The sequence below is a fragment of the Vombatus ursinus genome, unplaced genomic scaffold (genome assembly GCF_900497805.2).
Source record: "Vombatus ursinus unplaced genomic scaffold, bare-nosed wombat genome assembly UNPS02014768.1, whole genome shotgun sequence".
Taxonomy (NCBI): Eukaryota; Metazoa; Chordata; class Mammalia; order Diprotodontia; family Vombatidae; genus Vombatus; species Vombatus ursinus.
Window position 1 is genome coordinate 8,695,238 of NW_020954546.1, and position 16,256 is coordinate 8,711,493.

Consider the following 16,256-nt stretch of genomic DNA (forward strand, 5'->3'; position numbering starts at 1 on the left):
AGCCTTTGGGATTTTGTTAGAAACTTATTCCATAGGGTGGTCCTAGGATCTGGGAAGGGAGCTGAGAGACCATTAAGCAGAACCACCTTATTTTACAGATAAGGAAAGTGAGGCTCAGAGAGTTACCGATATGATACAGCACAGGACGGGGGTCAGAACCTTGAGGTCCTCTGACTTGAAATCCAGGGCTCTCTCCATCAGACTGGGAGGCATCATTTCGTGATTAACCCTTCGTCCCCTCCTGTTTAGGCAGAGTGGTGTCCCAGCAACCTCTCCACAGAGCCTGTGGACTGAGGCCGGGTCACCAAAACAGGTCTGGACTGCAGGCCAGAGGGCAGCAGCTCCAAGGGAACGGAGAATCAGCAGAACCCCAATATGCTGACACAGCACCCTTCAATGGTGACACTCAGCTTCCCTCCCAAACAAAGCCATGACATGTCCTGGCAGAGTTTGGGAATGTTTGCATTAATGCTTATGTGCAGATCCTTGTAAAGCTGTGTTAACACGGAGTAATCCAGATTCAGGTGGGGATAGGGAGTAAAAGGGAAGTATTTTCTAAACTTGAATGAAGAACTTGGGGGGAAGGGGGGGTTGCTCTCATTTTCATCACTAGCCACAGACAATGGAGAAGAGCCAAGCAGCCGAGGCTGCAGTCCAGCAGGATCAGATCACAACTTAAATGGAATTGCCTAGGATGAACGAGCCCTCGAGGCAGTCCTGTAGCCAAATAAATCATTGCAGACAGGGAAAGAGACATGCACGATAGGCAGATAAGCCCTGCTAAAGGAGAAAGAATGATAAAAATGCCAGATGTTGTTAGGGACTGGCAGAGACCCAGACCACCACTGGCAGATATGAAAGAAAGTATCATCTTCCTTGAGAGTGAGGACTGGCACTAAAAAAAAAATCACTGCAAGTCATGGGTGCCCTCCAGTATCTGTGACCTCCTTGAGCTAGGAGCCTCAATGTGCAACCAAAAAACCACAGGGGTGGGTAGGAGAGTCCAGCGTAGACCTCATCCCCCCTCCAAACTTCTCTCATTCTCCCTGGCTAGACAATGCAAACTGGATCCGTCAGGGAGGGTACAGCGGCTGCCTCCTGCTTCCAGAAGTGAACAAAGCCTTAAAGCCTCTCCTTTCTCCCCAGGTCACACACATCTCATGCCCATCACCTCTGCCCAGTCTCCCCAGTATGGGTATGACAGGGAGGGCAGAGGGGAGGCGCAATTCAATTCAGCAAGTCTGTAAAGCCCCTACCATGTGTAAGACACTGTGCCATGTGATGGTGGATACAAAGGGGTAAGTGATTCAATCCCTGTCCCCAAAAAGCTTAGAACCTCAGACGGTAGCTATGATATGGCAAGTACATAGTCATAATGAAGAATTCCCTAAGGGCAAGAACAAATCCAAAGTAGCCTAAGAAAATTCCAGCTCTTGATCCTTGATTCTGGAGAGCAATTTGGAACTGTGTCCAAAGGGCATACTCTTTGATTCAGCAGTACTACTACTAGGTCAGTATCCCAAAGAGATTTTTTAAAAAGGGAAAAGGACTTATTTGTACAAAAATATTTACAGTAGTTCTTTTTGTGGTGGCCAAGAACTGGAAATTGAGGGATGCCCTTCAACTGGGGAATGACTGAACAAGTTGTGGTATATGAATGTAATAGAGTACTATTGTGTTATGAGAAATGAGGAGCAGGCAGATTTCAGAAAAACATGGATTTACAGGAACTGATGCTAAGTGAAGTGAGCAGAACCAGCAGAACATTGTACACAGTAAAATAACTTAGCTATTCTCAGCAATACAATGATCCAAGACAATGCCAAAGGACTCATGATGGAAAACTCTCTCCACATCCAGAGAAAGATCAAAGCATATGATTTTCACTTTATTTTTTTATGGCTTTTTCTTTTGGTCTTTTTCACAACAGGACTAATATGGAAGTATGTTTTACATGATTTTATATTTATATGAGTATATATAAAACCTATATCAAATTGCTTACCATTATCTTAGGAAGGGAGAAGGTGAAGGAAGGGGAGAAAAATTTGGAACTCAAAATTTTGTAAAAATGAATGTTAAAAATTGTCTTTACATGGAATTGGAAAAAATAAAATACCATTTTTTTAAAAAAAAGAAAATTTCAGTTCTAGCAGATTCCATCATGCTGGAAGAGTATGCACTAGGCCAGTTACTAGATAATTAATCACTGTAGCCACGGCAACCCATAAAACAAAGTACTCATCTTCATAGAGGAGGCAATATTTAAGTTGTATCTTGAAGAAAGAGGAAAAAAAAAGAATGAAGAGATTTCAAGAGGTGGTGATGAGAACCGAGAACATTTTAGGCAAGGGAGGCAAACATAAACACACGGAGATGAGAGAGTAGAGGACAAAGAAGAAGGAAGGAGATAGCTTTGTGGTTCATTTTGGCCAGAACAAAGGGTATGAAGGGGGAAAAAAGAATGCATGATATAAGGCAGAAAAGGCACGCTAAATTCTGATGTGGAAAGCCTTTTTGTTGTAGTTCATCCTTAATTTACAAAGACCAATGACATCATGGGTGATATCATGACTTGCACGTGAACTGGATCTACGTGAGGTGGAGCTGCACAAAGTTATCGCCACACTCTCTCCCAGAGCCACTGAAGTCCAGTGACAGGACAAAAGTCAGGATGACTGGTGATGGCCCGGGGTGCAGGGGATGACCTTGGCATCTCCCACGTCTGACCAAGCTCCGAGTGCTCCACTGCGCCTGCTTCTGCGGCCTTCATGGCCGTTGGAACCAATTGTTCTCTTCTACCCACTCCACCAGGGGCAGTCTTCACATGCCCCTAACTCACTGATGAGTTACCCTCAACCTGGTTTAGCCCATACGCTGAGAGAGTTTTACCAGGGTGTGGGCACTGAGCATGCTGCAGCTTCTTGGAGCCACAGGTCAGAGTTGTGACAGCTGGATACCAAAGGTAGATGAGCAGCCCTACAAAGGCCTCGGCAAGCCCTCACACTGGAGGTGCTAGCCCTCCCTTAACACCCCATATACCTCATGTTTAGGGGGCAAGAGGAGGAAGATGAAGCAGTGGAACCCAGGGAGGACTGAACAGGTAGGAGCTGGGTAAAGAGTAATATCACAGAAGCCTAAAGAGTATCAAGAGAAAGTTGGTCAATAGCTCCAAATGCTGCAGAAAAGCCAAGAGGCCAAGTACTAAGGAAAGGCCGTTTCAGTTGGTAGGGTCACTGATAATCTTTTAAAAAGCAGTATCACTAGAATGGCTGGAAACAAAGACAGGCTGCAAAGAGTGATGGGAGGAAGTGGCCAACAAGTAGAGTCAGAAAACTTGTCTTCCTAGAAACTTATCACTGAAGGGGAAAAGGGCTATACAGAGTCAAAGGAGGAAGGGATTTAGGTTGTTCGGGAGTTTGGGGTTTGCTTGGTGTTTAGAATGAGGAGAGCTATCCTTGTTTGGGAAAGGGAAAGGGAAGACAGGGAAAGGAAAAGGAGGAAGAGAGGCAGGAGGAGAAAGAAAGAGTGGCAGAAGGAAGGAGGGAGAGGGAATGATTGATAATGTAAGGTTCAGGAAGGGAGATGGATGAGGACTGGGTAAAGAGCATAAGTTAAGGGGTTAGCCTTAGCAAGGCCACCTCATAGGAGAGGATGGCTTACACAGAAAGAATCCCGGAGGCCTCCATCTTCTCAGTAGAATAAAAGATGTGTGGAAAGAGAGGAGAGTTGGAGAGACTGAGTTTGGGACCCAAGGTCAAGTAAGACCATAGGTCTTACAGATAAACAGGGTTGGCATTTCCAACTGAGTCAAAGCTCTTGACTTTCTATCTTCATGAACTCAGAGTTCATATCAGCAAACACAAATGTTGGTTGCGACAAAAGGAAATTATTTAACACCACAACAGGTTGGCAGAGGGCGTGAGAAAGTGATGGTGTGCTTCCTAAAAACCAACTGGGATTTGGTTGCTTTGTCCTTGGATGTGCTGGTTTCCCCCCAAGATTAGCAAGTTTCGGTCCTCCTCCTTAGGGGAGGGCCCCTCAGGCTAGTTCACTGAAAACCTGCATGGAAATAATTCTGGGCCCCAAGGGGAGCTCCTTTCCCAAGAAACCTCTATTAATCACCCCCATCCTACAGTGATCACTCTCTTGTCTGTACCTCTCAGAGGGTCCTCGATAAACAACAGAAGACAATGGATGGTATCCCCACTGTAGTGGAAGCCCCTCACAAGTGGGCACTATGATTCCTTGTACTTGTACCTCAGGCACCTAGTATATAGTAGGTGTTCAATAAATGTGTCAGTTGATCCCTTTTAAAATGTGTATATTGTGTCTGTCTTCCTTGACAGTTAAGTGTTGGAGAACAAGCACATTATGTCAGTATCCACCACAGTGCTTAGTACACAGGGTTTTACATATAGCATGTACTCATAAACATATGTTAATCAACCGAAATCGAGCAGCCATTCAAATTGTCTAAGACACATCAAGAATAAGGCAAAGGCAGAAAGCCAGAAATCTCTTCTCCATCCCTACCCTAAGTATTCTGCATCAAGATGGTTGGTCACATGAACAAAGAAAGTACTATGGTCTACATGCTTCTCATCTCGAGTATTACATATTAATGCAGATTCACTTGTTTCAAGGTGGTCCCTCTAAAGGCCCCCAAAGGAAACTTCTCGGATTTGGTTTCGGGGAGGTGAGAAGGAAGATTGGGTTAGGAAGGTTTTGGACTCCTAAATATTCAAAGATGAGAAGTGGATGAAGTATACACATTTCCATATGATAGTCGACAAAAATCCCTGGACACTTTGCACTAACATTCTCAAAAATCCAGTCACGGTTAGTGTTTCTCACTCCCTTCCTCTGCTCCGGGCACAATTGGATGGTGTCCAGCTCACACCAAACACATTAGACCTTCTGTATCTTTAATGAAGTGTTGGGCTAGTTTGGCACGAGAGAAATCTCAAGTTTGCATATTCTTCCTGCCGAAAGAATTGTTACTCTGGGAATGGATTTTAAAATAATAGAAAGGGGGTACAGAGAAAGTCCGGTGATTTGGAAACTGCTGCATCAGGAGTTTAAATTTAGGGCTTCTTAAGACTTTTGCAAGAAATATTCTCTTTTTCCATCCCACACCTAGGTCAAATCCCTTAAACTACAGAACGCCCATGGTACCTTTAAAGTGACTCAAAAAAGTTACGTAGGAAGAGCAGGTAGTGAGTACAGCAAAGAAGTACACAAGTGCTGCGTATCAGACCCACGCCTAGGACGAGGATCCCAGGGCAGTGAAGAGGCCACTGGATTTGAAACTTAAAGTGCCACAGAAATTCTATCAATCTCTATTTTTATATTTACATATATGTGTACATATAAATACACCCATATGTATAAGTACATACATGTACATGTCCCTACACACACGTTTACATTCAATGGCCTCGGATAAACCATTTTACCATTCCTGGCCTCAGTTTCCTCATCTACAAAATAAGGGAGCTGGACTAGTTTCTGTCTAGCTCCAAGTCTGTGACCCCACTATGACTCCTTCAGTGTTACAGCTTTACACTCAGGTATGAGGCTGCTGCCTAGGTTTCTCAGAAGTAACAGGGTTTGCCACAAAAACTAAATGCAGTCTGCCAGAAATTAGATTTAGACCAATACCTCTTGCCACATATCAAGACAAGCCTCAAAGGATACATGACTTAGATATAAAAGATCACGTCACAAAGAATTTAGAAGAATGATGAAGAAATTATGGAGAGGGAAAAAGTTCATGACTAAACAAGAGACACAGAGGAACACAAGATAAAATGAATGATTTTAATTATGTAAAGTTTAAAAGTTTTTGCAGAAACAAAACCAATGCAGCTAAAATTAGAAGCAAAACAGTTAACTAAGGAAAAAATATTTGCAGCAAGATTCTGATAAACGTCTCATTTCCAGTACATATAAGGAATGGATTTAAATTTATAAGAAAAAATAACCAATTCCCCAACTGATAAATGGTCAAAACTTAAAAACAGGAAATTCTTAAAGTAAGAAACCCGAGCTTTCAACAGCCACACAGAAATAAAAAAAGCTTCAAATTACTAATAATTAGAGAAATGCAAATTAAAACAACTCTGAAGAGTCTAAAACAATTAAATTGACAAAAATGATGAAAAAATGTCAATTGTGGAAGGGGCTACTAGAAAACATATAAACTATTGTAATCCTACTGGAATTATAAATTAGTCAGGTCATCCTGGAAAGCAATTTGGAACTATGCCCCAAAAGTTACTATACCGTGCATACTTGTTTGACCCAGTAATACATCTGGTAGGCCTAAACTCCCAAAGAGATAAAAGAAAGAGGAAAAGTATCCATATATACAAAAATATCTATAGATACTCTTTTTGTAGCGGTTAAAGAACTGGAAACAAAGGGGGTGCCCATTAATTGGTGAATAGCAGAGTACATTATGGTACATGAATGTGATGGAATACAATTGTGCCTTATGGAATGATGAAAAAGATGGTTTCAGAGAAACCTGAGAGAAGCTGTATGAACTGAGGCAGAGTAAAGTAAGCACAACCAGGAGAACAAGTCACATAATAACAACAATATTATCAAGTCACGGAACTCTCTGGTCAGCACACTGACAAACCATATTGTGAAGGAGGTAAGGAAGCAGAATAAGACAGACACTTGTGAACATGGACAAAGGAGGAAATGGCTTTGCTTGACTTTGCGTATCTGTAACAAGGTTTTATTTTTCTTTTCTACTGGAGAGTAAGGAAAGAAAGCCAATACTTACTCATTGAAATTTTAAATTAAAATATTTTTAAACTATGAAAAGAAACACCTCCAGTATTCTGACAGGTCTATAATTTTATCAGTACTCCCTCCAGCAAACAGTCCAGATTGCAACCCATCCATGCTTTCTATACCTTGCAATTCTTGTTCAGTGACCTCTGTAATTCCTCCATTCAGGAGCTACCCAACATCAGAGACCTTCCTATACATACTGGGTTCTTAACTGGGTTCTGTGAACTTTTAAAAAATATTTTGATAATGATATTTCAATATAATTGGTTTTCTTTGTAATACTATGTGTTTTATTTTATGCATTGAAAAACATGATTCCGGAGAGGGATCCAAAGACTCCAACAGATGACTAGAGGGGTCCATGACATAAAAAAGGTTAAGAACCCCCTTCTCTAGATCTTTTCAATATTTCTCAGATAACAGTACAACATCCAGTCCGTCTGTCCCTTGAACGTGCTGCATGATAGAGGCTGGCCTTCTTTTCTTATCACACATGTCCTTGATGACACCTTTTATTCCACTTCCTATACTAAGCTATTATCATTGATGATGTCTCGTACAACCTACTAACAACATCCATCTATCTTTCCACTGTGGTATTAGAACACAAGTACTTTAGTCATTAACATAACATGCAGGACTTTCTTTTCAAACTTGAGAACTATTAAAAAGACTGAGTGAGCAGACTAATCAACACTTATCATTTGCTCACTATACGCAAAGTCTAGTACACCTGGGCACTACAGGGAGACATAAGGGAGAGGGGAAAAGGCCAGGTCTAGGCCTGCCCTCAAGAAATCTGCAGTCCAGTTAGGAAGCAAGACAAGGGATCGGATATGACTTACTGGCACTTAAAGGAATATAAAAACAAACAATTTAAATAAGGCCAACGGAATTTTCAGATTTTAGGGGAACACTTTCTGAAAAGACCAGATGGTTTTAGGGAAAGTTTTCTGGAGAAGACTGGTTTTAAAAGAGGTTGTTGTTTATCGTGTCCAATTCTTCACGACCCCATGGACCATTATTGTTCATGGGGTTTTCTTGGCAAAGATACTAGAGTGGTTTACCATTTCCATCTCCAATTCATTTTACAGAGTTTGTATTTTACTGAGGCACACAGGGTTAAGCGACTTGCCCAGGGTCACACGGTTAGTTTGGATTTGAACCCATAAAGATGAGTCTGCATGATTCCAAGCTCGGTGCTCATGCACTTCACCACCTAGTTGTCTTACCTCTCACTTGTACTTACTATTGCAGCGTCTCCCAATTGATCTCCCTGACTGGTCACTTCCCTGGAGACAATCCATCTTCCACACAGTTGCCAAGGTAGAGCAAAGATCTGACCTCGTCACTTCCCTTTTCAAACTTCAGGAGCTTCAAATACAAATTCTGCCATGTTTAGTCTTGAAAATCTTCACAACTGAGCTCCAACCTGACTTTCTGACCTTGCTAGACCTTCTCCCCATAATGCACTCTTTGGTCCAGCCAAATTGGACCTTTTGCTTTGCTATATCTTATCTCAGAGCCTTTGTCCAGTCTGTCCCCACTGCTTACCTGGAATATACTTGCTCTTTACCTTCATCTCTTAGAGTCTTTAATTTCCTTCAAAACTCAGCTAACATGTCACTTTCTATACCAAACTTATTCCTGATTTCCTAGCTGCTAAGATTCTCCCCCCCAAAAAATTGTCATGTATTTGTTTTGTATATATTTATAACTGCATGTGTCATTTCCTCCTATAGAATGTAAGCTCCTTGAGGGCAGGAACTATTTCATTTTGGGGTTTATATCTTCAGTGCCTATGTGACATATGTTTAAATATGTACATGTGGTATGTGCTTAATAAATTCTTGTTAACTGATTACTAATGAGAAATGAGGCCAGCACAATGGGAAAGGTCTACTTGGTAGACAGCCTCAAAGCCAACACAGAGGAAATTAGATTTGGTATAATAAGTAACTAAAGACTCATGAAGCAAGAGAATGGAACGAAATAAAGATAAGGAAGCAAAAATCCACAGGACTACAGGTCACAAAGCCAATCCTCCCAAAAGGCATTCTGAATGAAATGTCCAATCTCTGAATTCCTGAAAACTATGTGGTACCAAACTCTTAACAGCAGTTTTAAAAGGTAGGGAAACCCCAAACATCAAATGCAAACTGCCATATTTCTAAGCAATTCAGAAATGAAACCATATGAACCCTTAGAACTTAATCTTTACCTCAAATTAACGTAATTTTCTTTATATGCTCTTGGCATCAATACTGATCAGATTATAAAGTCTTTTCAGGAGCAAGAACTGTGTCTAATCTGGATTTTTAAATTCTATAACACCCAATCACGTCCCTAAAATGTGATTTTAGTAATGACTTCAATGATGGGGAAAGACAAGGCTACAAGAGGGCTCCCTTTTTCTAAAGAAGATTTTGTAACATAATTTGGGTCACCTACTCAGCTAAGGTCTGCTTCTCTTATCTACTCAGTAAATTAGAGATATTATACTTTTTAAATAAAATATTACAGATCCATCCTCCAAATATCAAAATTCTTTATGCCTTCAAAACAATGTTCATATTTCGCTCTGCCTTCCATTTTTTTGTCAATAAAAGTTGACCAAGCATACTCTGCAAAGGGTGAACTCCAGTTTATAAACCAGATTTATTATGATTTGGTACTCTCCAGTCATTCTTGTGTTAACATTAGAAGACTTTGAGATCGATTTGGACATGTCTCTTGGCTCTTGGGTGACAGTGAGAGCCTCAGTCATATATGGGGCAGGCCACAGATGGTCAGTCCCAGTTTTTCCCCAGCATATCATACTACTCTGCATTCCCTGGGTCAGAGGTTTCAAGGCTGCCCTCTTCCACACAAACTGGAAAAAGAGAACATGAGCTATTTTCAACAATCAGATCTGTTAAGGAACCCTAAGCAGCAAATCAAAGAGACTCATTTGATAAGGACTTCCTTTAATACGCTGGGCTTCCCACCAGTATTTTCACTCTGGAAGGTCAGGGAGCTGGGAAATGGGGAAGATGCAATTTAGCATCTCCAAGTAAGTACAGTTAAAGAAATAAAGAGGGAGTGGGGTGGGGGTGGGAAGTGTCCAGTATTACTGGACCAAACATTCCTCACACCTTATTTTTCTGTGGGGGGAAGGGAATACTCATGATTCCTCATTCTATACTCCTGCACCATAATATGTGGTGCCATCCGTCCACATGCTGGGAATCTGAACAGGGATAACAAAGGCTGGTTGGCTTTAGGCAGTAACAGCAGACTCAAAACGGTTGTCGGATGCGTCCCAAACAACCCCTAACCCACTGTGGCTCTACCATCCGTGAACATCTGAATCCTTCCTGAATTTACTTTTTCATACATACTTTTTCATACTTTTTCATCTCGAGTCAAGCGCTTCACGCTTATTACCCACCATGCAAGCTTGGCATGCCACCCTCTCATTTGTCATCCTCAGAATCCTACGATGACCTTCAAGTTTTAAGGGGCTCTCTCCTCTTCTAACTTTTGAAATTTGACAAAAAATCTAAGTTCATCATCGGCTTCTGATCTCCTCTCAGGAGGACACCTCTAAGGTCCCTTCCACCTCAGAATCTATGATCCTGCGATCCCAAGCCATTCCCCTTCTCTAGGCCTCAGTTTCCCTCCCTGGAAAATGACTGGGCTGGACTGGCTGGCCTCTCAGCTCCCTTCTAGCTCTTTATCTACAAGGTTTTCCAAGCTGAGGGAGCCTCTATTTTCTCCTACTTTGTCCTCATAGGGAAGCATCAGCGTTTGATAGGCATATGGTATGTGTTTGCTTATAAAGTATTTGTGGCATTACTATAATTCCTAGGGCTAGCACATCATTTTGAGTAATCACCAGTGTCTTATAAATGTTTGTTAAATAACTGTTGAAAGTGGGGAGGGGGGGTTGGAGAATGGAAAACTATCACTTCTCCAGAATGTTCTGTCTAGATACTGTCAGAATGATATGTTGCCATAAAGGCCACAGTTCCCCAAGTGTTCAGGCACAGATTTCCTGATTCTAAGGCCTTGCATAGAAAGGGGGGGGAAATTCCATTGTTTTAATAAGGATTCCAGCTATCTTTAGAAAAGATCTAAGAGGGGCAGGGGAGAGGATTCTAGTTTTTGACTTCCTGAGGAAAGGGGGAGAAGGCCCCGCTCTAGGGAATGCCTCAAGATTAGAAGGGAGTTCGTAAGCTTGCTCTCATCTTTTCTAGGGAATGCTGCAGGTAAACCACGGGCTAAGAATTGCCTTCTAAAGAGATACCCACTAATGTTGACTATGCACATGGCACGCGCTCCCCCTCGCGGCCAACGAAATTGGACAGAGAAGCGCAGCGAGCCGAGGCGACGACCTTATTTCCAGATCGTGTTCTTCCCTGGACAGCGTTAGCCTCTCGGAGGCTGTTGGTAAAAAAAATTCTCAGGTGACTGAATTCGCACCTGTTGCCCATTTCACTGGGCACCTAAGGCCCTGCGTGATGACAACCCGGATTCCCCAGCTCGTCCCCAGGAGAGCCTGGGGAAATCGGCCGGGATCAGCAGGCCAGCATCTGTGCCTCCTTCACTGACCAGTGTTTCCTGGTCTGAGAATGGCCTTCATTCTTCTCCGTCCCCAAGCCTCAGTTTCCTCCTCTGTAAAGTGAGGAAGTATGGATTCAGTGAGCTCCCAGGTCGCCTCCAGCCCGAGAGCTCTACTCCCGTGGTCTTCCCCAACAAGAACCCCTGCCTCTCTTTCCCGGAGAGCGCTCAGGCAGCCCCGCGATGCCCATTGCCTGGGTCCCAGGGCTGGTTCCCAGGATACGCCTGACTCCTTCCCACTGGTGAGGTCTACATTCCGTGGCGCGTCAAGGACGCGGGGAGGGGGGGGGGATGGACTAAAAGGTGCCTGGGAAGGAGGGAGGAAAGCAGGGAGACAGGGGAGCAGCCCAGCCCCGGAAAGGTGCCGCAGCCGCGGCGCTCTGGCCACCCCCAAGCCCGGGCAGGGGCAGTGCTCTCCCCCAGCTCACTCACCGGCGGTGTGCGTAGCCGCTGCCCGGAGGTGCGGGGCCGTGCTCCTGGTAGTTGTGCTGCAGGGCTGCGGACGGGTACGGGTAGAGGAAGCCGGTGCCCACCGTACAGCCGTAAAGGCAGCACGCCCAGGGGAGGAAGAGGGACAGCTTCATCGCGGGCAGGGGGCCGGGGTCCCACACGAATCAGCCTGCCCACTAAGGACTCGCCCCTCGGCGCCCCGCTCCGCCGAACGGGGGAGACATGGGGAGCCCCGGAGACCTGGGAAGGGAGTGGGGGGCGGCGATCCGGCCGGGTACGAGGGCGAGGGGCTCGGCGCCTCTGGGCCCGGGGTCCCGACTCGAGGCAGAGATGCCCAACGCTGTTCAGAGCGCCCACGCGGCCAGGCTCGGGCTCCGGAGCCGCCTTTTCAAATTCGGGGAGGTGGGCTGCGCTCAGTCCGTCAAAAGGGGCGTGGGGTTTCTCCATTAACCCTTGGAGGCCCGGGAGCCAGCGGTGCGCAGGTGGGCGGGGACCGGAGGAGGCGGCCCCACCACCGCCTGCCCCCGCGGCTCCCCTCTGGCCCCGTGCGCTCCAGACCAGCTTGGCAAAGGGGCCGCACCCCGGATTTCTCTCCAACCTCGTAGATAAAGAGCTAGAAGGGACCTCAGAGGCCCAGTCCGGCCCAGTCATTTTCCAAGGAGGGAAACTGAGGCCTAGAGAGGGGAAACGGCTTAGGATCACGGGATCATATAGATTCCGAGCTGGACCTTAGAAATCATTTAGTCCTACTCCCTCATTTTCCAGGGGTGGAAACTGAGGCCCAGAGAGGGAAACGACTTTCCCAAAGTCACAAAGGGCTACAGATTGAACGCGTGTCCTTTATCTTCGCCATTTGGGGGAGGTCCTTCCACGTATAAGGCAGGGATCTTCTCTCCTACATTTTACCCCTTTTTAGCTGGCGCTCTTAGAATGTCCCGGAGCAAACCTCAAGCACCCCCTCCTTCACACAGGGTGGAATCTAAGGCCGAGAACAAGAAGGTGACTTTTGCCCAGTTACCCAGTTCGCAACGCCATAGCAACAAAAGCCCGGTCTTCGACTGCCACCAGGCAGGGCGCCTTCCACTTTAGGTCTCCACTGGCTGGCGGAGGCGGAAGGAGTGGAGCATTGGGCACTGACGTGGTAGGAATTTTCTTCTGTTTTAGCCCTCCACCCTCCCAATCTGATCTTTTAGCCAGTACTTCCCTTGAGAGCTGCGAGGGTTGGACACACTCCTGTCCTGCCCCAGAGCGCCACGTTTTGTGACTATCTAAATGCAAGGTAAGCAGTGAATGGAAGTTAAGAAAATAGCCTCTACAAAAAGAGCTGTAGGGTCTCTTGTTCTGCCCTAGGCCTGACAGATTAACCTGGGATTTGGGGGGATCACAGGCCTAGAGACAAAGAGTCCCTCTGAGGCAGTCCACTCCACTTTGTTCTGTTTATGAAACCCCGAGCCCGTCGGTGTAGGGCTCTTTCCTTATTGATGGAGGGCGAGGGGCAGGGTGGGAGGTGAAAGGCAGGGAGGGAGTCCTCTTCCGACTCTCCAAGCTTCAAATCTTCGTGACTCCAAGTTTTGCCACTTCTGGCTTCCAGGGAGAAGATGGAAGAGGGCAGCCCACTTCCGGTTACTGAAGGAAAAGACTGGGGAAACATCATGTCCTTATTCCCAGTTTGCTACACGAGAGACCAGGGCGAGTTTTCCATGTGAGGGAGACCTAGGACGCCCTGTCTTGGTTGAGCCAAGGCATCTTGCTCCGAATGGCGAGTTCCTTCGCTCTGTATTGACTGGCATGTAGCCTGTTGCGTAGGTCTCCGAGTTCTGTTTTGCTATCTGGATAAATCAGTGTCTTTGCTATTCTCAGTGTTCGTGGAACTGGTATTTAATGGGTAAGGTGTCAAGCCTTGGCTGTAGAACTTGGGGTCCTTCTTCTTCCCCAAAATGACAAAACCATCAGAAGTTTACTGGAACCAGTCATATGCCCTAGACTAATAGTATTTAAGGGAGTAGGTAGATTAACTTCTATTTCAGTAACCCCTCTCTGAGGAGATCAGAGTGGCCTCCAGCCCCAACTTTCTCCTTCCGCTCCTGAAAGGACTGAAAGTCTCCCTTATTGAAGAGGGAGGAGAGAAGAGGCCAGAGAGGTCTCTTCTGCCTCCCTCTGAGCCCTTGCCCCAAATGGGCCTCTCAACATGTTCGGGGCCCATGTGGGGAAGGCTCTCCTCTATACTTGGGATCTTCCCCTGTATAGAGATGAGGAAAGAAACTTTATGCCCAGAGATTCAAATGACTTGCCCAGAGTCACACAGGTAGTTAGTGACACAGGCCAGGCCCTCCAAGGAACAGTGATCAGTCTGCTGGATTCCACCCTATACTCTTCCTCCAAACATTTTCAATCCCTACCTGGGTATTTTTAAAATATAACAGCAAACTTCATTGCATTTCAATTCAGCATCTAATCATAGATACTATACTTGATAACCTGCAATAGGGTCCCCATCCTTTGAAGGTCCAAGAGATTTGGAGCAGACATGGTAGATCATGGGAGCATTTTAAGTGCCTTCCCCCAGGTGCATTTGAACTGTGCCCCTTCTGGCTGTTGGCCAAGCCCCAGTAAATGAGGGATTAATTCTCTCGAAGTAATTTTGTATGAGTTATGGTTTCCACTTTTCCTTGTTTTGTGTGCCTAGTAAGATCTGCTGAGAAGTGGCATTACATTTCAGTGTAACAAACAGTAAGGGAACAGGAGGTTAGCTGCCATCCCAGACGCCTTTTTCCTATGCCATCAATTCTCCCTGAGCCAGAGGAACAGAGCAGTTGAAGAAAGGCAAGGATGATGTAGATGATATAGATGCAGTGGGCCCCAACTTCCCTCCACCTCACCCACTCCACCCCCATCCCCAACATACACGGCCTCACCCCCTGCCTATGCCACCCATAAGGCTCACACTGAGGAGTCACTCCATTACTCAAAGACCAATGAATGCTCCACTTGCTTCATGCTAGCCCTGTCCTATCAAAGAGGACACTGGGAGTCTGGCAGAACGAGGGCAGAGTCACCTTCCCAAACTCTCCTTCAGTAAATAGTCACTGATTTTGTGAGCTGCTTTTACACACACACACACACACACACACACACACACACACACACACACAGGCTCAGTGGTGCCAAGGGAGCCGCCTATGACTGTCCCCAGGGTTTGGATACTCGCCTCTCACAGAAGCTCCTGGCTGCATCCTCACTGCCTTTAATTTCATTCAAGTCTGCATGTTAATCTAAAATCATTACACTCACACACAATCGAATGGAAAGAGTGGATTCGGGATCAGGACAATACAAGGAAGCTGTGGGCTCCTTCTCATTCCATTTAACAAATCACTTATTTCTTTTTGAGCCTCTGTTTCCCTCTCAGCCAACTGAGAAAAATATCATGCTCCGTACATACCCATGTCATCATGTTGGGGTGAAAAAGTGATGTAGACATGTGGTGGATTTGAAAGTGCTTTGACAAAAAGGTTCTTCTAACTAGAAAGTATATTGGTTGAGAAAGGAAAATGCCAAATATCCAGGAGCCCTAGCATCAGTGATAATTCCATATCTCTGTCTCTTTGTTTTGATTTGTAGGGTGCTGGCAAATGGGTCTTGAGACTTTCCAGCTGATAGGAAAAGCTGGAGCATCCTATTCAGTCGACAAAAAACAGAGATTAGCTTTTGCTGAAGTCAGCATCAAGATTCATTGAAGGGAGAAGTAAATACTCACCAAGTTGAAGCCAAGGTAAATATTGACCTTCTAGCATAATAAATTCTCCTGGTAATCTAAAACAGAAGTCCTTCCCCCCCTCTCCCCTCGGGATTGCCCTGTGCAGCACGATTTAGTAACACCACTGGCCAAGGGGGCGAAAAAGGGAGGAATGGGCATTTGGTCAGAACCCTTCCCCCCCCAAGTCCTCTTGCCCCCTTCACGATGCCCAAACTCCTATCATGGATCAGAGGTCACAGCAAAATCTCTCAATAGTAAAGGAAAAAAGAGTTGAACAACTTAAAGGATTTTTGTTCTAATGGAAAGTGTCCCAAGCTTTCTCTCTTTGGGCAGGGGATATGGTACATGTACAATCTGGTTCTCAAGTTTTGCTCCTTTAGCTAGACACAAAAGCCCTAAGTGATTTTCTCATTATGCCCCCAAGTGCACCAAAGCCTAACTAGCTTCTCAGAACTACACTAGCGAATTTTACATGCAGCACCAGCCCAGGACGCAGCTTCATTTGTTTTACCTGCCCTGGCAATCAAACTTGATCCTCACCACAACAAGGCAGTATTTCAAACAGTGGAAGTTTGAGAAGAAAATTATACACACACACACACACACACACACACACACACACACACACACACACACA

General features: G+C 45.2%; 1 protein-coding gene across 1 annotated transcript in view; it reads right to left on the reverse strand.

Annotated features, from left to right (window-relative positions):
• Positions 1 to 12,309, reverse strand: part of LOC114043222 (collagen alpha-1(XXVI) chain-like) — a 266,331-nt gene extending 254,022 nt beyond the window's left edge. Inside the window, 2 exon segments of the mRNA XM_027862255.1 lie at positions 11,845 to 11,987; positions 11,989 to 12,309. Coding sequence (XP_027718056.1) covers positions 11,845 to 11,987; positions 11,989 to 12,309 — 464 coding nt within the window.
• Between the last annotated feature and the right edge of the window lie 3,947 nt (positions 12,310 to 16,256).